Here is a 26,499-nt window from a genome sequence, read left to right as displayed (position 1 = left end):
TTTGATACTGATCAGCTGCAGTTTCACTAAGACCACATAGCTTTAGGCCTCATTTCACTTCTGATATAAAGCTGTTCAGACCAAAGTTGTAATAAGAGACTGTCATTGCCAATATTTAGCCATTTAACTAATATTACTATTATAATAGAGGCAAATATTTCAATTATTTTAAGTGATATTGCTAATAAGTATTCTTTAAAGATATGATTGGCTGAGAATGACCCAATGTTAGGACTGGAGGAAAAGAAACAAATGCAGCTTAAATAGGAGGCAAAATTCTTGCATCAAGAAGGAATTGCTTTATTATAAAATTGCGTTCATTGACCATAATTTCAATACTGTATTTAGTTTCAGATGCAGTACACTTCAAAAAAATCACTTATGTTTCTGTCATCTTTATTTAAACATCAACTACATTATTTACAAGTTTTGTGTATACATACAAGCACCCAACCCCTTTCATATATGTTTTGTTGTGGCTGTTGCTTTGATACAGAGGGGAGGGGTTTAAATTGCACGGCCTGCGAGGAAACAGTTAACTGTATCCAGTCATTTTGCAAATCAGTCCAGCAAAACTACTGCTGAACCCACTTAACTTTATCTTAAAATTTCTTTCCCTGAATACACAGAAACGAAAGATTATATAACGCAAAAAGTTCACAGTAATAAATATCAAAAAATTATACAACTGTTTACAGGTTCTATTGAAAACAAATAAAAATTTCAAGTCAAAAGAAAAAAAAGAGGTGAGATTGTAGCATGACATGAGTCGATGATTAAAGTTCTCATCCTGAAAGGCATTTTAAAATATAATGGCATTTATATAAATAAAAAGCTCTGAGTAACCTCAGAATATTTAGTGCATTTGTTGTTAATTAGTGCAGTTGTCTTTAACACAGTCATGACTCAGAAGGAATGAGATAGTAGTGAAATGATAGTTCTTTTGTATGGTCAACAGAAGTATAACCCATCAATAACCTCAAAAAACTTCTTTAAAGAGTTTAAACGTGCACTGTATGAAACTATGGCATTCTCAGTATTGGCAAATAAATAAATACAAACAAAATATTCAATAAAATCTACTTACAACTTATAACATGTTCTTTAAAGCATATGAGATGCATAGAATTTTTAAAATGTTTAATTTAAAAAAGACAAATTATATTTTTGAATCAAGAGTTCTGCTTCAATGCAGTTTTCCTTTCACTTCATTTGAGATGTGACAAAGCAACATCCTTCAAAGCTTTTGACTGCAAGGAATTAGGTTATGAATCATCTTTCCCACCTCCAGCTGTTGCAGAAATATATTTGGAACACAGGTCAGCATGGTGAGATTTACTCTGGTCTCCATCACGTGCAAGTATTTCAAACTTCAGCTCCCAGTTCTAGGACCCCAGTCTCAATGATAGGAACATATTTGTCTTCAATCTGGACGAGCAGGATAGTCTTGTCTATATGGGACCTGCTACTAGGCTCTCTGCTGCAAGGCACCCAACGGTGAATCACCTGGACATGGAGAAAGTAAGTCTTCAATTAAGAAAATATGAAATAGTAAACATTTCATAAAAATCAATACAATGCAATGTTTTTTATTTCTATAATATACTTTATTAATTCAATATACAATTGAAGACCATGTTTAGATTTTTTTCTACTTCTCCATGTTGTGCTTTTTCAATAATCAGTGGACATCTATCAGGATGGTGGAGTGGAAATAACGTCTCTACAAAAGGACATGTAAGGCACTCCTCTCTGCTAGCCTGTTGGTCACCCTTGGACAAGGTGTAACCATATAACCATTACAGCACGGAAACAGGCCATCTCGGCCCTTCTAGTCCGTGCCGAACTCTTACTCTCACCTAGTCCCACCGACTTGCACTCAGCCCATAACCCTCCATTCCTTTCCTGTCCATATACGTATCCAATTTAACTTTAAACGACAACATCAAACCTGCCTCAACCACTTCTGCTGGAAGCTCGTTCCACACAGCTACCACTCACTGAGTAAAGAAATTCCCCCTCATGTTACTCCTAAACTTTTGCCCTTTAACTCTCAACTCATGTCCTCTTGTTTAAATCTTCCCCCATTCTCAATGGAAAAAGCCTATCCACATCAACTCCATCAATCCCCCTCATAATTTTAAACACCTCTATCAAGTCCCCCCTCAACCTTCTGCGCTCCAAAGAATAAAGACCTGTAGCACCTGCTTAGCCTCCCCCGCACCCCCAACCTGGTTTTGGGTCATGTGAAGCCAAGGGAGCAGATGGTAGATGGTCATATGAACAACTGGTGTATATCACAAGTCCTGGTTATCACTGACGTCAGGCAGACAATCTCTGAAGAGTATTGATAATGGCTGGGGTCACAGCCGTCTTGTAAAGACACTGCCTAGGAGAAAGCAATGGCAAACCCCTTCTGTAGAAAAATTTGCCAAGAACAATCATGGTCATAGACCATGAACGTCCACATAATATAACGATGATGATGATGATGGACAACTATCCTATTGCGCCCACTTTGAAATTAGCCGTAGACTTAACAGAAAATCAAATCATTTCTTTTCTTTCTCATCATGAAAACGTTACTAGATGTTTAATGCTCAATAGTTTTTCTTACATAAGCATTAACACTTAGACCTAGATCAAGGCACAGGCTTCAGAATTAATCTGACCTATATTGTGCAACAAAACAACATCCCAGGGAACCTTTGTAATCCTGACCTATCATCTCCTTCTACAGTGGCTCAGTTATTGTATACTCTCTTCTAGTAAGTACTTGCAGTATGATTGCAGAAATGAGGAGATGTAAATAATAGTGACACAAATTGAAGCTCAGTGGAAAAACCTGCACATGCTAGAGCAGCCAATTTTCACCATACAATGTCCCGTGTTCTTAAGTTATCAAAGTTGGCAGGTATCCGTCAAGTGATTTTGAATTAACAGAAAGAGGGACAAATCATAAGAAACAACCCTAAATCTGAAAAATCACAGGAATGAAACTTCTAACAAAAGAGATTGCAGTGAGTTTTTAAAATAATCAGGTCTAAATGCTGGCAGCATTGATAAGACAGTTCAGGGAGATTTGCTCTCATTTATCTACCACCTGAGGTTGGAAACCCACAACTCAACAGGTCAATAGAAATACTTATTTTGGAATCACAAGATTGATTTCTAATCCTGTTCTGGAAAAGTTTCAATGCTGGTACATCAGTGTAATATTAAGGAAATGGGGAGGATATTCTAGGACAGGGGTTCCCAACCTTTTTTATGTTATGGACCCACTACCATTAAATGAAAGATCAATTGACACCATGGATCCCTCATTTAATGGTAGGGGTCCATGGCATAAAAAGGTTTGGGAACCCCTGTTCTAGGAGCAGAAATAGAATCCAGTTGTCAATTCATTGGCTTATTCATACTGTAGAACAGGGGCTCCCAACCTTTTTTATGACATGGACCAATACCATTAAGCAAGGGTTCCGTGGACCCCAGGTTGGGAACCCTTGCTGTAAAAGAATAAACAATCATTATTTGAGAAGGCCTGATAGGGTAGGTTCCAGGTTGTTGTCTCTTCTAACTGGAGAGTATTGAATGGGCCTAGCTTCATTCAGAATAATGAGTGATTCAATTAGCACTGAGGCAAGGAGAAATTTCTTCTCCGTAAGGATTGTAAACCTCTGGAATATGCTACCTTAGCAGGTTGCAGTTATTCAGCATTTTAGTACATTTCAAGGCTGAAATTGCAAGAGTTTTGTAAATCGAGGGCATTAGCTGGGAAAGTGGATTTGAGGCAGAGGTTCAGCAGGCTGTAGGGCTAGGAAGCCTACACCTGTTTCTATTTGTGCCTTACAGAAACAAATATTTACTAAATGCTTGCTGTTTCTACAAATTTTCTTTCAGCAATTTAAATGCCCTACATTCTGGTATCTCAGTTAGCATGCAGAATACATTTGTGGGATGATGGTGCTAATGGAATCAATACAATGGGGCTATTGCAGCAGCTTTTTTTAAATACAGTGTGAACCATTGCCTTCAATTGGTGCTCCTACAATAACAAATCAGCCACTGTTTAATGTGAAGAGGCTGACTTTCTTGCTACCTACCAGAAACATGATGCGAATGTCTGTATGTGCTTGTGTTCTCCCAACAATGAGTTGTGTGTGAAACGGCTCCCAGTGAAGACTTGTGACTGTGTGCCCAGACCATTTTATTGCATGTGATGGAAGCTGCTATCTCTTCCTCTCCATTGAACTAGTTACCAAAGAGAAATTGCCAGCCATAGAAAATGAAACTGATTTCCAACAAAACAGTTGGACTGTAGGATCTGGGTGGTCTGTATTCACCATGCATCTGAGCAGCCACTCACCCCAGCTGACCCAACATTACTTCACACTAAGTGTGGGTAATACTTGGCAGGAGAGTGGTAGCAGAGGGCAGCGATTATGACAGATTAAACTATAGCATGCAAATCCAGTGGATGCCCTTTGTTAAAAGTGTATGGGGACATGTATCTGTGACTGTTCAGATGAGAGGATGAAGAGCACTGTAATTAACCATTGCTTAATGGTAGCACTAAGTGGGAACCCATGTACAATTACATTTGCTAGTTTCCCATCACAGAAAAATAGCTTTTTCTTCCTGCAAAGTTAGTATCCTTATTATTAGATACCATATGATAGCTTCTTGGCTGCTTCCTTAATCTTTGTAGATATTGTACCTTCTTTACACTTAATTTTTTTCAATTATTTATTATCAGAAAGTCTATAAATGATCCCAACCATTTTTGAAAACCTCTATCAAATGCTTTTGAAAATCCAATTGCACTACATCTGATGATAATCTCCTCAAAAATGATTTAATCTTGTTAATCTCAATATTCTTTCTACAGACACTAAGAATGATTTCTAGATGACGCTGCTGGATGCTGAAGACAATTCACAAAACTACTTCTTTTACTTCTTTCAAATATGATTCTGTTACTATTGGAACCTGTGATTTACATTTTGACGGTGTGTTTTTGGTCCGACTGAGCAATCAGGCGCTTTGCTGCCTCTGAGAGAGTTCAGTGAGGTTTCGAGCAGAGTGTGCAGCTTGGAGGCCAAGAAGCCTAGAGATGGGGTGTGGGCCCATGAAAAACTCCATTTCTCACCAATCTCACCGCTGAAAGTGTTGAGCAAGAATGAAGTCTACATGGACGAGAGTAGAAGGCGAGCAGGGGTAGAGTGCCGCATGTCTGCATTTGATTGGTCTTCTCTCTCGCTCTAGCTCACTGCTCCCGGTGGAAGATGTTTGTGTTTGACCGGTCTCACACTGCCTCTCACTTGATGGTTTAATCGATGCAGTTTGTTGATTGGTCTCTGTAGTTCATGTTATGATGTGTTTCTAATTACTCCTTCTTTTAAATTGCTATTTTGTGCGTTTTGATCATGGCGGCCTGGCTCTGCAACCTGCAGTCAATGATGACACAGCACTAAATTGAACTGAACTGTTTCAAAGACTTTGTGGTTTGATGTTTTATATTGCGTTTTTTTGGGCTCATTTTTTGCTGTTTGCATGATCTGTTGCTTTTTTCTGCACATTGGTTTTTGATGTTTTCTTTGAATAGATTCCATGGTCTTTCTTTGTTTCATGGCCATCTGTGGGAAGACGAATCCCAGGGATGTTATCTGCATATGTACTGTGATAATAAATGTACTCTGTACTTGTACTTATAGATTGCAACATTATCTTTACAACTGCTTTGAATGTAACATCTATCATTTTCAGTTTTCTATCATCCTGTTTTTCAATAGTAATCTTAAATTTATTGTCCTTTAGTCATCTAACACTGTTCCAGAATCAGAATATCATTTAATATCACTGGCATATGTCATGAATTTTTTTTTTCTTTGAAGCAATATATAAATACACACACACACACACACACAGAGTGCCATACGAAAGTTTCTGTCAAAATTTCTGTTACTGTGAATAGCTAAGTGAGTAAAAGATGACCTGATTTCCAAAGGGCATAAAGTTAAAGCTGACACATTTCTTCAATATTTTAAGCAAGAAAACTTCTTTATTTCCATCTTTTACAGTTTCAAAATAACAAAAAAGGAAAAGGGCCCAAAGCAAATATTTGGGTACCCTGCATGGTCAGTACTTAGTAACACCCCCTTTAGCAAGTATCACAGCTTGCAAATGCTTTCTGTAGCCAGCTAAGAGTCTTTCAATTCTTGTTTGGAGGATCTTTGCCCATTCTTCCTTGCAAAAGGCTTCTAGTTCTGTGAGATTCTTGGGCCGTCTTGCATGCACTGCTCTTTTGAGGTCTATCAACAGATTCTCGATGATGTTTAGGTCAGGGGGCTGTGAGGGCCATGGCAAAACCTTCAGCTTGCGCCTCTTGAGGTAGTCCATTGTGGATTTTGAGGTGTGTTTAGGTTCATTATGCTGTTGTAGAAGCCATCCTCTTTTCATCTTCGGCTTTTTTTTTACAGATGGTGTGATGTTTGCTTCCAGAATTTGCTGGTATTTAATTGAATTCATTCTTCGCTCTACCAGTGAAATGTTTCCCATGCCACTGGCTGCAACACAAGCCCAAAGCATGATCGAAAAACCCCGGTGCTTAACAGTTGGAGAGGGGTTCTTTTCATGAAATTCTGCATCCTTTTTTCTTCAAACATACCTTTGCTCACTGCAGCCAAAAAGTTCTATTTTAACTTCATCAGTCCAAGAACTTGTTTCCAAAATGCATCAAGGCTTGTTTAGATGTTCCTTTGAACCTTCAGTTGGTTCCACGATGTATTGTTCCAATAAAGTCTCAAATCTTTTTATTAGTAATTGCCCATTCTTATTTAGCTATACTAGACTGCTGCCTCAGCCTTTCTACAAATGTCAGATTATATCTCAACCTCACTGTCCTGCTCTGTACTAAATCTTTCAAAAAATATTCATTCTGGCCTCTGACTGTGATTGCAATCTTGGTGCTTCAATAGAGAAAATACTGATAGACAATGTAACTTACATAGCCTTCCATGCCCTCCCGAGGATTCCAGTCTTTCCAGCTGATTCGACCTGCTCGCATTCTGATTCCTTCATCTGGCCAGTGCAGTTCTCTCCTCTTGGATATATTGATGGCTTCCATGATTTGACCAGTATCGATTATCTGCAAGTATCCGGGGGGGGGGGGGGGGAGGAGGGTCGACACAGATATCACTAACCAGCCAATTACTTTGAACAGAAAATCGATGTGCAGTGTGTGCAGTGCATTTATAAATGTCATTGCTACAATCAGCATTTTCAATTTCCAAGCTTATTAGGATCTTCCATTGTAAGTGGCTTCATAGCATTTAGGATTTCACTGAGTATGTATTCATGAGAATATTTCATTCTAAATTTTATGCTGATTTCGAATAGGCTAAATTTTAATATTTGCTGTGGTTTCCAGCCGTCAGCACAGATATGCATTTTGTTAGTATTTACTTTGTTCACTAAAATTCCAAAGCATACTGTGTTTTAAATCATTAAGACACACTACCCAATGACTACGGCACAGAATGCAGCTCAGCAGCTCTCTGTGCTACGCAATTATGATTTGTGATGTGTGAAATATAAAACAATTTTCTTGGAAGTAAAACAAATCAATGTCAACAGAATTAAACTTCACAAAATCTACAATTCATAAGATTTAATTTAATGACTATTGACAATTCACCAGAATTTAATATTTTCCTGGATGCAGTGGACAAAATATTGCTTGTTTTTATGTATTTAATATTTCAGTAATATTTGAGTAATACTGTAAATATATGGTTTGATTAAGCATTCTATGTTGTTTACATAGATCATTATGGGGTTATATGTAAAAGTATGTGATTGGCATATGTCATTATGTCACCATGCATGCCTCGCTAAAAAGTAAAAACAAGGTAGACTCATTTTACCCTTTGGAGTTACAAAACATAAGACTTGTGTGTGATATACTTTATCTCATGACAAATCAACTCACTCAAGAGCATTATGCTGTTCATGGGACATAAGAAAAGGCTTATGCTGGTTTTGGACCTTAGTATGGCTAGCTTGAAATTATCTGAAGGATAGATCTGCTTGCAATTAGAAAATGTGGGAAGACAGCATACAACGTCTAAACACTCTAGAACCCTCATCCAGGAATTCACGTCCATGATGCATGAAATCACCAGATGAGAACTAAACTGGTGGGCAGCAGGTGGAAAGTGACAAAGTCACATACTCATGCAGCACAGAAATGGGAACTTCATCTCACCAAGTTTGTGCCAACCATCAACCACCCAAATACACTTATTCTATATTAATTATTTTTATTCTCCATTGAACCCTTGGACACTATCTCGCTTTTTAAATATACAGTATTTCTGTATTTTTGCACTTTTAAAATCTATTCAATATACGCATACTGTAATTGAATTACTTATTAATTATTATTTCAATTTTATTTATTATTATTATTTTCTCTTCTATATTATGCATTGCATTGAACTGCTGCTGCTAAGTTAACAAATTTCAGGTCACAAGCCAGTGATAATAAACCTGATTCTGATTCAGTCATGAGGAACAATTTAAAGTGGCTAATTAACCTACCAACTTGCACATCTTTGGGATATGGGAAGAACACAGTGGTCTAACAACATGGCCTAAGGATGAATGTACAAACCCCACAGACAGCACCCAAGGCCAGGATAGTACTCCTGCTGTGAGGCAGCTGCTTAACTAGCTGCACCACTTTGCCACCTTTACTTTAACTGGGTTGCACAATGTACAGATGAGTGCTGGACGTGACCTTGTAGGACACTGGCTGCCAGATTCCACTTTTAGTACAATGTTCAAATGGCAAAAAAAAATGAAGAGACCCTGCTGCTGGCAGGGATTCTTGGACTTGATTAAAATAAAAGTAGCTTTTTAACTTTATCCCACTGTTGAATCCAGTTGCAGCAGCTCTCAGTAGAAAAACTTCTATGGTTCACCATCAAACAACAGTTCCCGTCTACGGAAATGGCTGAAAGGGGTACCAGACAGAACACAGACCTATTACTTTGAGAGGCTATCTTCTGCTTCTTTTAGTAATTATTTGATACAAGTTCAACAAAATAATGAATGAAGCCTTGGGAATTTAAATTTTGGCAATGATTCACAATGAGCTCTATAGGAGCTGATTGATTTAAGAATAGTTCAGAGTCCAGTCACAAGTAATACACTCCATTTATGAATTTAATTCTGACTCTTTCACAAACAGTTAAGGTTTGTTTCCCTGATATTTTACAAAGTTTACATAAAAATGAATAAACCATTATACCATCCAAATTGTATCTGCTTTAAGACATGATTCAGTTTCAAGTGTTTGTCTACATTGTAAAATGTAGCATAATATCAATTAGAGATCATTTCAAGGAATTGAAATGTCAACTGTAGGAAGGGTCTCAGGCTGAAATGTCGACTGTGCTCATTTCCATAGATGCTGCCTGGCCTGCTGAGTTCCTCCAGCATTTTGTGTGTGTTGCTTGGATTTCCAGCATCTGTAGATTTTCTCTTATTTGCTGTTGTTTTATTTTGTTTCGTTGGGGTAGTTGTTGTTGGCTGTGCTATTCTGCAGAACAATTGTGGCCATGCTGTGTTGGCACCACTTGTGGGATGCTCCCAGCACATCCTTTTAGGCTGTGTTGGTTGTTAATGCAAACCATACATTTTACAGTATGTTATGTACTTGTAATACTCTGAAATAAAACCAGCTCTTTCAGATACAATTTTTAAGAAGTCCGAGATACATATAAAACCCAAGTCATGAAAGTAAAAGAATAAGAAGTGTTTTAGCTGAATAGGTAAACAAATTGTACACCTATACTCTAAACCAACAGTATAGCTTAGACAAATCTTTTCAGTATACTGCTATGCTCTTTCTTTCTCTCTCTCTCTCTCTGCTCCCCAACATATAATATCACCAACTAATCAGATAGAAACTCCAGCATAAATAGTTAGACTAAAGCAAAACAGAGGAAGAGATACTAATTCAGTCACAGAAGGCCCTGTGATAAGTTGCAAATTTACCCAAATTAGAAGAGATAGAAAGAGAGTATAATATTGAGGTAGATCTTGATGTACCCTATACTAGGTATAGCTTACACCTTTACTCTGAGATTTTTAAAGGATATTTTATGGAGCTTTATGGACACACTGAATATATGTTCTCATTAATATCAAGTTGCAGTTATAATAGATGTACTAACTTGAATTTGTTAAAAGGCTAATAATGCAAAAGACAGCCCTTTCCAGCCTTTGGACTCTCAACAAACAAGTAAGTACACACTCAAACTAAACAAAACTGTTTTGAGTCTTTTCAGTTGGATCCAAGCTCCACAGCTCACACTGACTCAGTATTGTTTTATGGGTGAACTCCAAGATTCAAACAGAAGAACACAACAATAATTACAACATCCAGTAGCAGACTGTTTCCAAATTAAGGAGAAGACATACTATCTGTTCATGTATACGCACCTGGACTTTGTAGTTAGGTCCATCTTTTTTGGCAGGCGTGTTGAACGTTGTACTTGAGTTGCTGCCGGACTGAACGTCTACACTGGGGACACCTTCTGTTCCCAGAAGTCCTGCTAGTGTGTTGCGCTTGCAGATGGGAATACTCTGGCTGGAACTACTGGAGGAAGGCAGACCGCATTGTATACTCAGAGCACCCATCTGACTCGATGGTTCTATCTGGTTCATCATAGACAGTCGAGACTGGATTGAGTTAGGCAGATTTCGCAATGATAACTGACTTGTGGATGAACGACGGCATGGTACCAGGCCAGTGGCAGACGTCCGTAAGGAAGAGTGGCGACTGTTGTAACGATATGAAGATTGGCTGGCAACTGAGGCACGTGCGGGGGAATGTCTGACAAGGCTGGATTGTACTGAGTGGCTGCTGTGGCTAGTCCCTGTGGTAACCAAGCATAAGTAGAATCTTCTAAAACACAGACCATCCGAGATTACATTGAAAATTTGATAACACAAGAAATACATTTACTATCTTTCATAAGTACTCTAGAAGTAAATAACTTCAAAGAATTCTCAAGCTGGAATAGTGTCTTAATTCACATTCCTGTATGGTTATGAATAACCTGAAATGTGATAATAATAAGGCTGCCAAATAGATGATCAGAAGATCACATTTACATCTTGCCCAGGTTATGAATGCCAAACTTATGGCCATCGGTACATACAAACACACATTTGGTAGACCAGTAGGATGGATGGGGATGGATTTGCCTGCTTCTGTAGGGTCGCAGCAATCTACTGCCAGGAGGAACCTGGACATTTCTGTGTCATTCCATCCACCTACTGCAACTTTGGGGGCTGAGAGTCAAACTAAGCAAAGATGGGAGCACTGAACACACTCATTGACTTGGGTTGGCTGGCAGCCCCATTTTTCCCATGACTGCTCATTCTCTTGTCATACTGTTTCCATTCATTAAAACAAAATTATGAACCGTTCTCAGGAACAGAATCTTCTTGTAATCACAGGGCTGCCTTTAATGGCTTTATTTACTTTCAAAATGAAACAAATTTCCTGCTTGCCCCAAAGAAAACATTGGAAATCTTTAATGGAACGAGAGTATAAAATGTTAGGCTAATCCCAGGTTTTGATAGAACTACAAAGAGGTTGTCTCAGTAGAGACTGCTGTCAAAGAGTTACAACCCAAGTTGAAAAGTTATATTTGAAACATGCGAAGCATCCTAGCTCAGTAAAATCAGTCTCCATTGAAAACATTACGCCTGATTAAGGTCTCACAACTGCTGGGACTCCGGTTCAATCTTGACCTTAGCTGCTATGCAGAGCTTGCATATCCCCACATCTCAAAGACATGTCAGTGGGCATATTTAAATCCCTCGTAGTGTAATTAATAGTGAAAAGTATCAATGGGAAATTGACGGGTATGTTTGAGAGAATGATTTTCAGGGATACAAGGGCAAAATAAAGGAGAGAGGGAACAGAACTAATGAGATTGCTTCCCTGAGAGCTGTGTGGATTTGATGGGCTGAATGGTGCCCTGCGTTGTTATAAGTTAAAGGATCAGCTAGCAGAACAACAAGGCAGAACTGTTTCATTTCTGCCATAGATATTTTTTACTATGTCAAGTAACATCGGCCTCTGACATTCCACTGTAGTGTAACAATCCTTAAAAACACCCAGTGTTTGCTTTCTTCTGACAGATCCCTGCTTAAACCATCTACGATTGGCTATAAGGAAACTGAATTCCCTATCACTGTCAATAATGTTAATATTGGACTCACTGAACGTATGCTTTTACTGATGGGGCTTTGATTACAATTATGAACGACTTTAAAAGAAGCGTAATATATTACAGACCACCGTATCCTTACCCAGTACGGGAGGGTTAGATGTAACTGGCGGCTGAAGACCTGCTCCAGATCCATATCCAACTGGTCCAGAGCCTCCATGGGAAGTACTACTTTGGGACTCATTAGCAGTCACATTATTACTGGCAGTGGAGACTCCTCCCACATCAGAATCCTCAATATTTCCACCACTGTTACAACCAGCACCACATCCTTTCCATAGCCTGAACAGAACAGTTAAAAACGTGTTAGAATTTATGGTTACTTGAAATTTTTATTAAAGGAGATCATGACACCCATTTGCAAGAAGCACCATACTGGTAAGTGCAGACAGGAGCAACATAATTAGTCACAGTCAGTGGATAACCCAATGCAGGCCATTTTTCAGTTAAGATAACCCAACTTATGGGCACCTGTGCATACAAACAAGCTCCCATGATATTAAGTTTAAAAGTCAAACATACATATGTTTGTTTATATGAACAGCAGAACTAGTTTCCTTTCTCCATGTTTAGTAATTACTTTATCTCATCAGTATTACATATTTTTAATGTCATATATTAAGTTTCCTAAGGTTGTCATAGCCAGGGGTGGTACTGAGGATAAGCTCGCACCACCTATGAAGTGCTCCAAGTGGTTTGCAACTCCAACAGCCTCTGACAACCAAGTCCAACTCTTGGCCTTCACGTGTGGCTTAGCTACTAGGCCTGGTGGAACTGTTTCTACTGACAAGAGAAGGGGCAAAGGCGGACCACTGGCGACTCAAAACCAATTGATTTGGGCAGGTGGGGCTCGTCTTTGCTTGGACAGCAGCCTGCCTAGGAGAAAGAAAACTTGATTTTAAACCTCCACTGCCTTGCCGCAATGCCCACCCTTGGGAAAGGCTTCGGGAGTAAATCTGCAGCCGGGGTCCCTAAAGCAGTTTGATGCTGTTTACAACTTTACTCTGGCAACCTCTGCGACGACACTGGTGCCGAACTGTATCAGCGCTTGCCTTTCCCTTGGCCAACGTCAGTGATGTAGAGATGGTAAACCCACTGCATGAGCTACAGTCAGTTCTTCAAATCTTCCTTCTGAGGCTTGCGCCCTGGAGAGACACAGTCCACCAGAGGTACAAACCCAAGAACCCCTGGGAACGACGGCTGCATACTACTACTATACGTGGGTTTCATCTGGGTGCTCCAGTTTCCTCCCACAGTCCAAAGACGTACCAGTTGGTAGATTAATTGGTCATTGTAAGTTGTCCTGTGATTAGGCTTGAATTAAATCGGGGATTGCTGGGCAGTGTGGCTCAAAGGGCCGGAAAGGACTATTCCACACTGTATCTCCATAAATAAATACAGTCAACACCAATGGGATGCCTTTTCTGTTTTCTGATTCCTGTATCCATTAATAAAAACTTTTCCAGTTAGGCCACATGCATTGAGTGAGTTTCTATTTCTTGAATAAAAGTATTTTAACAAGTTAAAAATTTACCTATGCCATGTAGACACAATGAAATTCTTTATGTTTGTGATACTTATGGGCCCCCCCAGGATAGTTTTCAGCTGTTCATGTGTGTCGATGTAGGAGGTTGTGAGTGGAGAAACATAAATTGGGTAACCAATTGGCTGATCACATGAAGAGTTTATCATGTTTCTTAAGGCTTGCTTTGCATTTTGGATGCTTCCTCGTTCTGGGTTGCGGTTTCGCAGGAATACCAGTTCCTGCTGCTGGCCAGCCCACAATCCCCGGACACATTCTTTATTCACCTGCACACAGACAAGGATAGAGTGTGAAACAATGGAGTACAGAGATCACTTGTTCCATAACATTGTTTTATTTCTTTAATTCTGTCACTTCATCTTTAGGGTCTGACATAGGTACAACTTCTGACTTTCTCCATTAAAGATCCAAATTTACACCTTCCCCTCCCCCCTCAAACATGAAGTTCTCAACAACTTTATTTCTAGAATGGAAGCCTTGACAGAATACCTGGAAGTAAAATGATACACAAAATAATATCTTATATATCTGCATAAATATAATCTTTCTATTGTAAACCTATTTGGTCATACTATTTCTCTGAATATCCCTCTAGATTTGTCCAAACGCATCAAGGCATAATTGCAAATGAATCCATTCTCGCCCCCTCCCTCCCCCCATCTTTGTACTCTGGCCTCTTCCTCCTTTCTTTCCAGTCTGATGAAGAGTCTCGCCTTGAGACATCCACTGTTCATCCTTCTCCATAGATACTGCCTGACCTCCTAAATTTCTCCAGCATATCGTGTGTATCACTCTGGATTGCCAGCATCTACAGTATTTCTTGTGTTTAATATCAAGAAAAGATTCTGTTTCCATGTGTTTGCTTACAACCTTCACTTCATCAAAACTCTACGTTCCCCTCCAAAGTCTTAATTGCAAAGCACCTGATGATGGAGATGGAGAAGATGGAGATGGAAGAGGAGGAGAAGAAGGGGAATATCTTTATTGTCATTGTTATGGTGCAATGAAACACAGTCTAGCAGCTCAACGTTTTGCAGCATGACAAAAAATATATACGTAAAATTAACTCTAAAACCTCAGGAGTGCAGTCCAAAATTAATAATATATAGACGGGGGGGTGGGGGGGGGGTAGGACTATTGCACACCTGCCATTCCTGGAAGTGCGATGCATTTTGGTGCCGCTGTCTTAGGAGGGGGGCAGGAGAAGGGAAGGGGGAGTTATACATTTCAGTGCTTGTGGGTAGAAGCTGTTACGGAGTCCCTTTGTATTCTTCCTTAATGTTCCCAGAGGGTAGAGGGGAAAACAGGTGATGTCCAGGATGAGTGGGATCCTTTGAAATACAAGTAGCCTTTTTTTGAAGTCTGCCAGTATAAATGTCTCTGAGGGAGGGTAATGTTGTGCCAATAACCCGCTCTGCTACCCTCACCACCCACTGCAAGTCCCTCCTGTTCTGTTCTGTGCAGCTGGCAAACCACACTGCACAGCATTACGTCAGGAGGCTCTCTATAGTTGTCCGATGGAAGTTGATCAGCAGGTGATGAGGGAGGAGAGCGTGCTTTAGCTTCCTTAGGAAGTAGAGCCTCTGTTGGGCCTTCCCCACCTGATAAGAGATATGGGCAGTCCAGGTGAGGTCAGCCGAGATGTGGACGCCGAGGAACTTGAAACTCTCTACTCTCTCCACCTCTTTCCCGTATATGTGCAGAGCAGAGTGCTCGACGCGCTTTGATTTCCTGAAGTCTACTATCAGCTTCTTGGATTTTGTGATGTTCAAGTCCAGGTTATTGTGACAACACCATTCTGTCAAATGCTTTACCTCCTCCCTATAGGCTGTCTCATCATAGTCTGATATGATACCTACTAGGGTGGTATCGTCAGCAAATTTGACAATGGTGTTGGTGGAGTGAATGGTAGAGCAGTCATGGGTGAAAAGAGAATAGAGGATGGGGCTGAGAACACACCCCTGTGGTGTACCGGTGTTCAGGATGAGAGTAGATGATGTCTGTTCTCCCATCCTGACACTTTGGGGTCTGTTACTCAGAAAATCCAGTATCCATGAGCACAGTGAACTGCCAAGGCCCAGGTTGCTCAATCTTTGCACCAGTTTGTGGGGGATGACTGTATTAAAAGCTGAGCTGTAGTCCACAAACAGCATTCTTACATAGGTGTTATCCTGCTCCAGGTTTGTAAGGGCTGTGTGGAGAGCTGTGATGACTGCATCCTCTGTCGATCTGTTTGCACGATACACAAACTGGTATTTATCAAGGTCAGCAGTTATGGCAGACTTAATATAAGACAGTATGAGTCTCTCAAAACATTTCATGATGATAGGAGTTAGAGTAACTGGGCGATAGTCGTTAAGGCAGTTCACTGCACGTTTCTTTGGTATGGGTATTATTGTGGCTGACTTAGGGCAGGTGGGGACTACAGACTGTAGTAGCGAGAGGTTGAAGATGGTAGTAAATACTCCCGCTAGTTGATCTGCGCAGTCCTTAAGAATCCTCCCAGTGACTCCATCTGGGCCAGCTGCTTTCCTCGCATTGACTCTGCGCAGGGCAGATCTGAATTTTCTTCAGTTAAGTAATGAAACTATAAAAGATAATTTTTCATTCCCATCCATCTGGCTACTATAGGAGGCCAAACTGCACTGTACAATTACTGATGTTAAAATGGATCCTACAGTGCATTTTGGATAACACAGTGATAAAATGCTTAATTCTACCTCTATTAAATTGCCCAATTCAGCCCTACCTTTCTTCATACATTGCTTACTCACATCTTTGTTGGTTCTGGACATAGCTATTTCATTGCTCTTATGGCTCTAACTCCTCATTCTATTCTATAAATTGTATGGAAAAGATCTTTTGCTAGATCTGAATTTCCATTGCTCTTCTATCGCCCTCTGCTCACCACCCCATATTCATTCCTGGATAAGTAAAGCCTTGATTTTAAAATTCTCACCCATGTTTTAAAACTTCTTCATGCCCTTAGTTCTGACAACTTCATTCTCCTTCAGACATGCAAACCCCTTCAATTCAGACGTTGCTCATTTTAATTGCTCCACCTTTGAGAGCGATATATTTAGCTCTTGTTCTACCCCTATAATGCCCTCTCCAAATTTTTCTCTATCTCTTCATCTTCGTTCTTTAAAAAGGATGCTCAATAATTTTTTGTACATCCTCTGTAATATACATATGTTTTCCACAAAATAATATCTTTTGTGGAAAATGATCTTGTTATACATTTTGAAATGTTGTACATTAGATGAGCCAAAATACTGCTATTCTGTACTATTTTAAATGGGCATTGAACTAATTGTTTATACATATTTTGACTGTATAATCTGTCAAACAAAACGCCATCATTTATTTCTACTCTGAAGGTATTCTCAACAAATAGAAGTGACATGGACTAATTCCTTTGACCTTGTAAAGAGCAGTTCGCTCGATACTTTGACTGATATATGAGAACAGCCAGGCACTCAGATACTGTGGTTTGCAGATAAGCATGCACAAAGGCTGCTCTGATTGAATATTAAAACTTCATTACCACATTCCACAGCTGCTGATCACATCAAAGTAAGTTCACATTCTGTTCAAAAGTCTAAGGTAATAATACAACTAAGCAAATCATTTATCAGAGCGCACTGAAACAGTAAAGGAGATTGGCTTTTGTTTAAATATACATGTATATTGAAATTCTGCATGAAATGATTGCCTAGTATTCCAAAATAGTCATTTACATTGCTGGAAGTACTGCTGATGTTAAACAAGAAATCTGCTGTCAATAGCACTCTGATATAAACCTGCGTTGTCCACATCACACGTTACACTTATTGAGGCCATCATGTGTTGCCCAGTTAACCTTGAATATACAATGCCTTCTTTCAAATCAAGAGCAATCATTAAACTAATCTTGGGTAGTGAGTGCAAGAAGGATCAACAGAGGTGGCAATAAGATAATTTTATATTTAGTTTAGAGCCCTTCCTAGGATTCAGTCTGGAAACATGATGATGCCAGGCCAATTATGAATGACAAGGCTGCAGTCACTGCATTTTCTTGTTATTCAAACGATTTGTAGAAACTCATCAGCAGACTGGATGAGGGACAGCATAAAGCAGTGGTCCCCAACCTCTGGGCCACGGACTGATACATTGCCACGAAGAATGCAGTGATGCAGCGGTAGTTCGAACACACCCAGCACACCTTTAAGAAAAAAGCCGAAATAAACAAGCTAATTAATTAGGTGCCGCCCAGCACGTAAATGTTAGCCCAGATCAGAGGCGACGCAATCGACAATCACCTCTGATCTGGGCCGACATTTACGTGCCGGGCGGCACCTATTTAATTAGCTTGTTTATTTCGGCTTCTTTCTTAAAGATGTGCTGGGTGCATTCCAACTACCGCTGCATCACTGCATTCTTTGCAGCAATGTATCGGTCCGCGGCCCAGAGGTGGGGGCCACTGGCATAAAGACACTACCAAAGAGAATATGTGTTCTGAAATTGGTTACTCTTGCCATAAGACCAAATTTAAAATGTATTTCATGTCAGCTATAAACTATTTTCAAATACATGGGTTACCAATTCAGATCTTATAACTTACTTGTGCAATTGCTATGCATTTGAGGTATGAAACTGAAAATGCACCTGTTGCTACTGGGACTTCTGTGGATTGCCCAATATCCACACAACAATTCCAGTACTATATCAATGCACTGTATAATGATCTGATCTGTATGAACAGTATGTCAGACAAGATTTTCACTGCATCTTGATACATGTGACAATAATAAACCAGTTCCAGTTGATATAATAATGTAATGCCAAAGCAAAACACCTTAATGACTCGAAAGCTGAGATATCGCTTGTTCAACATGATGATTTTATATTCATTGGTCCCATCATCCATAACATGTCGTAGTGCCAATAGTGAGGGAGAGTTCGAGAGCACTGCATTTCGCCAGGCTGGGTCTCCTTCATGAGCGATGACCAAGTTCTGCTCATGAGATGTAATGGCATCGAACAGTACCGCTGGATCATCATATTCATCAGGCGACGTGAAATGATCCTAAACAAACAAATAGGTTGAACTCAAAGCAAAATACTTAAGCACCAGAAGCACTGGTTAGCACTGAAGCCAGCACTTAAAGAACAGCAAGGTCTACCGGGCAGACAAAAATAAATGGAGCCATTCAGTGATGTACTGAACAACTCCCCAAGTAAAAGGAAGGTATTACTCTCTTATCAGGGTTTATATTTTGAGCTCTTAAATCGAAGCTACCATGAATAAAACGTTCTGCCATTTGATATATTTGTTCTTATAAACTCATAAAATAATACAGCATAGAAACAAGCCATTTGTACCACACCAACACTGAGCATCCCGTCTCCCAGCACTTAATCCATAGACTTTTAGGCCTAAGCAATTCAAGTGCTCATGTAGGCACTTTTTCCAAATGCTGAGTGACCAGCAAGAGATATCATGTGTCATAAATGTGATCATGTGTTTTTCAGAGATTGCTGTAGACAGAATGATTAGTTTAATAATGCTTTTAACAACATCTTATACAGTAGGCCATTCTAGAAGATTAAGGCAGAGGGTAGTAGTGGATGAGTGTTTTCTAACTGGAAATTCATAACAAAAGGATTACTGTGGCAAATTGTAGATTTTAGATTGTGCCTATTATTTGGATGGGCTTTGAAACTATTTAATCAAGCATTATATCGACATTTGTAATATTCACCAGCCACAAAATATATGCCAGAGGAAGCCTGCAACTGTTATATGCAATTGCATTTCCCACAAATGACTACCAGGAAACTGTGAACCAAAGCTGCAAGATGCAAGAACATTAATCTTGGATGACTTGTTCTATGTCATTGCTGGAATCTGCACTGCTTACCAATGTTCACGATGACAGATCACAAAAATATAATGAAACCTGCTATGAAAAGCCTGTGTTGTCATGCATTAATTCAAAAGGACCCTGGAATCTAGCAGATCAAATTATCATCTGAGCAAATACATATTTTAAAAATGATCACAGATAAGAATTAAAACATATAGAGCTTCAAAATCATAAAAGACAAGATCATGTAACTTTAAGTGTTACATTATTAAGAACTCTTTGCCCATCTACCAATATTTAAAGGAAATAGGTTGGAAATTAGCTAAAGAACAGAAAGCAAAGTTGAGTAAAGGATATACAGTATAATCTAATCAGGATTTGAACATCGATAATGATTGAAGGAATAGAGAGCTTCACATTTAAGTTCAAACCAGTAGTATTTGAAGAACTGGCACTCCAAGGCATTAAAGTGATGAACAATCAATAGAATTATTCTTCGAGTGTTCTTAGGGACTTATAACCTCAGACTCACATTACCACTCCAGTTAACATTCAGCATTTATCAGTGCCCTTTCTGTCCTGCTTTTCTTGTTCATAATTTGTTATCAGAATACAACTTCTGTTATATATCATGTCAATCTGTGTACACTTGACCTTAACTTTAGTGTATAATTTGTAGTCAGTTATGTTCAGTACATGACTTGTCACATTTGATCATTTAGCAACAAAGAATTTATTGACTCACTCCCCACCTTTAACTTTGTCCCATCAAGGGCTAATTGGTTAAATTTACTGATTATCAAAGGAAGTTTCAATTGTCCAATTTAAGTTAAAAATGTATTTGGTTACCTAGAATATACAGTATTTGCCTGGATACAGAAAACCAACTTGTAGTGATTACAATGGCCACACGAATTAAAATTTCCAAAAGAGTCTCATGCTTACTTGATGGAGCTTAAGTGACATTCGTATTCCAGGAACTACCACTTTTCTCAGCAACTCCATATCAGCAAATATCCACTCATCCCGAACAGAGGATATTCGGAAATCTCCCTTGAACAGTGCATGCAGACCATACAAGAAAGATTCAAGGTTGCTAAAAAGAAACATGCGAGATATTCATTATCTGTTACATTTAAAAAATAAGCACTACACTTAATGGTTATAAATTTCACAAAAGGATCATAATAAATGCACTGCTCTGTGCTTGAACAATGATGCTCAATAATAAATTTCAAATTCCTCCTTCCAGTTCGATCCCTGATTACATCTGCATCATAATGTGAAGCCCAAGAAGTGATTTCTAAATCCACTATTATCAATACAAGTATAGAGATGGGGAATTGTCAACAGTAAAATGAGAAAGGCAAATATAATGTCAGTAAGATTCTTGAGAATTTAATAGCTAGCACTAATTATGTGGTTACTGACTCTGCACTACTCTAGTTTTGTCAAGTCTTAAAAGGAATACTGACATAAAAAATGCTGGCAGATCCATTAGGACCTGCAGAGATGAAATTCAGGTTAGAATTTTCAAATATATTTATGCGCATCCATAGGCTCTCAGAATTCCAGCAGAATTTCATAGCATTTATCAACTTTAAATTAGTTATACTTGCTCTTTTCATATTTTAAAAACATTGCTATTTCTAGCTTTAATCTATCTTATATTCCATTATTTTTTCATAAACCAGTAGGTAAAACGATTTATGTAGTCACATAATCTATTCTAAAGCACATTTTATAAACGTAGCAGGCAGTGTGCAGTGAACACAACATTGTCATGACCATGATCACAAAGATAGTATGATTTAGTTAGCGTCAGAATTGTAGGAGTACTTTAGGGGTTCTTAAATATAACTAAAGATACAGGAGTCTGACAGCAATAAGTACCATCTTCCCTCCAAAAATCTCAGCATAAATTTTTCTCTTGGGAGAGATTGCACAGCAAGACTTGCTGTAAAATCTCATTTCCTCCAGAGCAAAACCTCAGTTCAAGCCCTATTTCAATTATTAGAGGAATTCTAACACTTATGAAGAGCATATAGAACATAGAATAGTACAGCACAGTACCGGCCCTTTGGCCCACCAAGTTGTGCCGACCCTCAAACCCTGCCTCCCATATAACCCCCAACCTTAAATTCCTCCATATACCTGTCTAGTAGTCTCTTAAATTTCACTAGTGTATCTGCCTCCACCATTGACTCAGGCAGTGCATTCCACGCTCCAACCACTCTCTGAGTAAAAAACCTTCCTCTAATATCCCCCTTGAACTTCCCACCCCTTACCTTAAAGCCATGTCCTTTTGTATTGAGCAGAAGTGCCCTGGGGAAGAGGTTCTGGCTGTCCACTCTATCTATTCCTCTTATTATCTTGTACACCTCTATCATGTCCCCTCTCATCCTCCTTCTCTCCAAAGAGTAAACCCTAGCTCCCTTAATCTCTGATCATAATGCATACTCTCTAAACCAGGCAGCATCCTGGTAAATCTCCTCTGTACCTTTTCCAATGCCTCCACATCTTTCCTATAGTGAGGTGACCAGAGCTGGACACAGTATTCCAAGTGTGGCCTAACCAGAATTTTATAGAGCTGCATCACTACCTTGCCACTCAACCTCTATCCCTCGACTTATGAAAGCTAACACCCCATAAGCTTTCTTAACTACCCTATCTACCTGTGAGGCAACTTTCAGGGATCTGTGGACATGTACCCCCAGATCCCTCTGCTCCTCCACACTACCAAGTATCCTGGCCATTTACTTTGTACTCTTGGAGTTTGTCCTTCCAAAGTGTACCACCTCACACTTGTCCAGGTTCAACTCCATCTGTCACTTTTCAGCCCACTTCTGTATCCTATCAATGTCTTCCTGCAATCTTCGACAATCCTCTACACTATCCACAACACCACCAACCTTTACGTTGTCTGTAAACTTGCCAAGCCACCCTTCTACCCCCACATCCAGTTCAATAATAAAATCACAAAAAGTAGAGGTCCCAGAACCGATCCTTGTGGGACACCACTAGTCACAACTCTCCAATCCAAATGTAGTCCCTCCACCACGACCCTCTGCTTTCTGCAGGCAAGCCAGTTCTGACTCCACCTGGCCAAACTTCCCTGGATCCCATGCCTTCTGATATTCTGAATAAGCCTACCATGTGGAACCTTGTCAAATGCCTTACTAAAATCCATGTAGATCACATCCACTGCACTACCCTCATCTACATGCCTGATCACCTCCTCAAACAACTCTATCAGGCTTGTTAGACACGATCTGCCCTTCACAAAGCCATGCTGACTGTCCCTGATCAGACCATGATTCTCTAAATGCCCATAGATCCTACTCTAAGAATCTTTTCCAACAGCTTTCCCACCACAGACATAAGGTTCACTGGTCTATAATTAGCCGGACTATCCTTACTACCTTTTTTGAACAAGGGGACAACATTCGCCTCCCTCCAATCCTCCGGTACCATTCCCGTAGACAATGAAGACATAAAGATCTTAGCCAGAGGCTCAGCAATCTCTTCCCTTGACTCGTGGAGCAGCCTGGGGAATATTCCATCCGGCCCCGGGGACTTATCCATCCTAATTCCAACACCTCTTCTCCCTTAATATCAACATGCTCCAGAACATCAATCTCACTCATATTGTCCTCACCGCCATCAAGTTCCCTCTCATTGGTGAATACTGAAGAGAAGTATTCATTGAGGACCTCGCTCACTTCCACGGCCTCCAGGTACATCTTCCCACCTTTATCTCTAATTGGTCCTACCTTTACTCCTGTCATCCTTTTGTTCTTCACATAATTGAAGAATGCCTTGGGGTTTTCCTGTACCCTACTCGGCAAGGCTTTCTCATGCCCCCTTCTTGCTCTTCTCAGCCCCTTCTTAAGCTCCTTTCCTGCTACCCTATATTCCTCAATAGACCCATCTGATGCTTGCTTCCTAAACCTCATGTATGCTGCCTTCTTCCACCTGACTAGATTTTCCACCTCACTTGTCACCCATGGTTCCTTCACCCTACCATTCTTTATCTTCCTCACCAGGACAAATTTATCCCTAACATCCCGCAAGAGATCTCTAAACATCGACCACATGTCCATAGTACATTTCCCTGCAAAAACATCATCCCAATTCACACCCACAAGTTCTAGCTTTATAGCCTCATAATTTGCCCTTCCCCAATTAAAAATTTTCCTGTCCTCTCTGATTCTATCCTTTTCCATGATAATGCTAAAGGCCAGGGAGCGGTGATCGCTGTCCCCCAGATGCTCACCCACTGAGAGATCTTTGACCTGACCCGGTTCGTTACCTAATACTAGATCTAGTATGGCATTTCCCCTAGTCGGCCTTGTCAACATACTGTGACAGGAGTCCGTCCTGGACACACTTAACAAACTCTGCCCCATCTAAACCATTGGAACTAATTAGGTGCCAATCAACATTAGGGAAGTTAAAGTCACCCATGATAACAACCCTGTTATTTTTGCACCTTTCCAAAATCTGCCTTCCAATCTGCTCCTCGGTATCTCTGCTGCTACCAGGGGGCCTATAGAATACTCCCAATAGAGTAACTGCTACCATCCTGTTCCTGACTTCCACCCATACTGACTCAAAAGAGGATCCTGCTACATTACTCACCCTTTCTGTAGCTGTAATAGTATCCCTGACCACATGATAAACAGGAGCAATTTGTATCTACATATGTTTTCCTGATTATCTTTTCTAGTGAAATTCACAAAAATGAAGGACTGTTATTTTTTTAATCTCTTACTCTACATTCTGATTTTAAAAAAATGAAATTGTTAACCAGTGTTGATTATTTTTAAACAAGTTGTGCCTCTGTATCCATCAATACCCCCCCACCTCCCCCAGCTCCACTGCATGAACTACTTCCATGTAGTTCAGTTTCAATATCCAATCAGTCTGGGTCACTGACAAAAAAAAGCAGCATTTCAAATATATTGAAATTTTCTAATTAGTATACCATTCTGCAAGTTATTTTTTTATTTGAATTTTGTTCCATTATTCATTTGCGTTAACGTAACATCCCAATTTGGTGTGTACAACTTATTTTAAAATTTCTCACCCATCCAATTCCTAAAGAAATTATTAGTGTAAATTGTAAAAGTTTCGATCTGTATGGTACACCACCTTCCACCTTTGTCCAGTCAACCCCTAGATCCGGGGTGCACAACATTCAGGACATGAGCCATATCCAGCCTGTAAATTGGACCTAATCAGCCCCTCTACAGCCCAGAGTTCATGTCTGTCTGGCTGCTTTCCACATAAGCTAGTCCATCCCAACGGCTCCTCATAGTCATACTTAGTATGGGAATTCCAATTTGTTTTTAGATATACAGTAGGATGTCCACTTAATCTTAGAGTATGCCAATTTTTCAGCAATACTGTAGGAGTTGGGCAGAACCTACAAGATAGCCACATTTCCTGAAAGGAGCAGCCAGCATCGGCAGAAGCATATGGGGATCAACGGAAGATTGCGACTGCAGACCCGAGGTAGAACTCGATTCTTTTGTCAGTAAGTCAACCTGTAACATTTCTAATTGCACCCAGTTTGGTCCCTCTGTGCAATTCCCATCTTACCATACCACTTCCACACCATCATATTTGTCTGGCATTGCTACAAAAGGGCCCAACATAAGGTCGAGAAAAAGCACCTTATCTTCTCTTTAATCACATTACAGTCCTCTGGACTCAGTATCGAATGCCCCATCTTAGAGAGCTCACTTATTCTTCTTTGTGTCCGAACTGGCCATTTCTGCCTGTCATCATGTTAGCTTAGCTCTTGTTGTATTTGTGTGGTATAGTCTGCCAGGCATGTCCTATAGTATGCTTACAACACGTGCACAAAGTGGCTTAACTGTTCCCAATTAAGACTTTTGGGTCACCCTATCAGAGATATTCCCTGTATTTTACACATTCCTCCTCCATTGAAAACTAATTTTTATTTCCCCAATTCTGATGAAGGTTCCTGAAGGTAAAACATTAAATGCTTCTCCTTCCACAGATGTTGGCTTTAAACCAACTGGTCAGTATTTTGAGCAGTTTGAACTGAACAATTCAAAATAACTTGAAATGAAACATCTATTGAATAATCAGGACAACACTTTGCTGGATTTCTGGAGTAAATTTCTTTTCTCATGAATTAAAACAAATTGTGGCACCACCGTCTCCTTCCCAATTTATTCTAACATCAGAAATCTAAGTTTTTCACAATATTGTTTGACTCATAATTACCACATCTGGAAGCAAACTAAGGCTTAGACAATAAACCTGATGTAGCTGGAGCTTATCAACCAGTCCTCCACTAGCAAATACTTGTATTTAAAATTGTGCATGTATCATTTGATCGGCAGAATTCCAAGACTAGTGCATAATCTATCATTCTTTGATCATTAAATGAGCACCTGGACATATGATGAGAAGCTGTCCCGAGAGCTCTCCTCCCCAGTACACTGAGCCCATAACACAGAATCACCAATGGAGAGTCTTTCTCTGAAGGCAAAGGCTGAAAATGTTCAGAAAAACATGCTGTCAGTATATGTATCAAATAAATTCACAGACTGCCACCTAGGTGCATTTTAATTATAAAAAATATCAGCATGAGATGAAAGTGAAAAAAATGTTCAGTCTCTCAACAGGAAATCCGATTATGGAGCTACAAGATGCTAAAACCTGCAAGACTCCCTCATGAGGTTATTAAAAAAAAACTTTAAAAAGTTATGTAGTTTATTGTATTGTTACCTAATACTCTACTACCCATCTGCCAGAAAGC

The 26,499-nt window shown here is 39.6% G+C and overlaps 1 protein-coding gene across 6 annotated transcripts in view; it reads right to left on the bottom strand.

Annotated features, from left to right (window-relative positions):
* Window positions 1–277: 277 nt before the first annotated feature.
* The window catches only part of pcnx1 (pecanex 1), a 264,326-nt gene continuing 238,104 nt past the window's right edge, over window positions 278–26,499 (bottom strand). For all 6 annotated transcript variants that reach the window (XM_063052231.1, XM_063052251.1, XM_063052241.1 and 3 more), the window contains 8 exons: window positions 26,132–26,232; window positions 20,649–20,799; window positions 18,692–18,922; window positions 13,846–14,120; window positions 12,394–12,593; window positions 10,510–10,946; window positions 7,007–7,147; window positions 278–1,506 (listed from right to left, as the gene is read on the bottom strand). In XM_063052231.1, the coding sequence (XP_062908301.1) occupies window positions 1,366–1,506; window positions 7,007–7,147; window positions 10,510–10,946; window positions 12,394–12,593; window positions 13,846–14,120; window positions 18,692–18,922; window positions 20,649–20,799; window positions 26,132–26,232 (1,677 nt within the window). In that variant the 3' untranslated portion in view covers window positions 278–1,365. The remainder of the gene's footprint in view (window positions 1,507–7,006; window positions 7,148–10,509; window positions 10,947–12,393; window positions 12,594–13,845; window positions 14,121–18,691; window positions 18,923–20,648; window positions 20,800–26,131; window positions 26,233–26,499) is intronic.

Source organism: Mobula hypostoma, chromosome 1 (genome assembly GCF_963921235.1).
Source record: "Mobula hypostoma chromosome 1, sMobHyp1.1, whole genome shotgun sequence".
Taxonomy (NCBI): domain Eukaryota; kingdom Metazoa; phylum Chordata; class Chondrichthyes; order Myliobatiformes; family Myliobatidae; genus Mobula; species Mobula hypostoma.
This window is presented reverse-complemented; position numbering and strand designations above follow the sequence as displayed.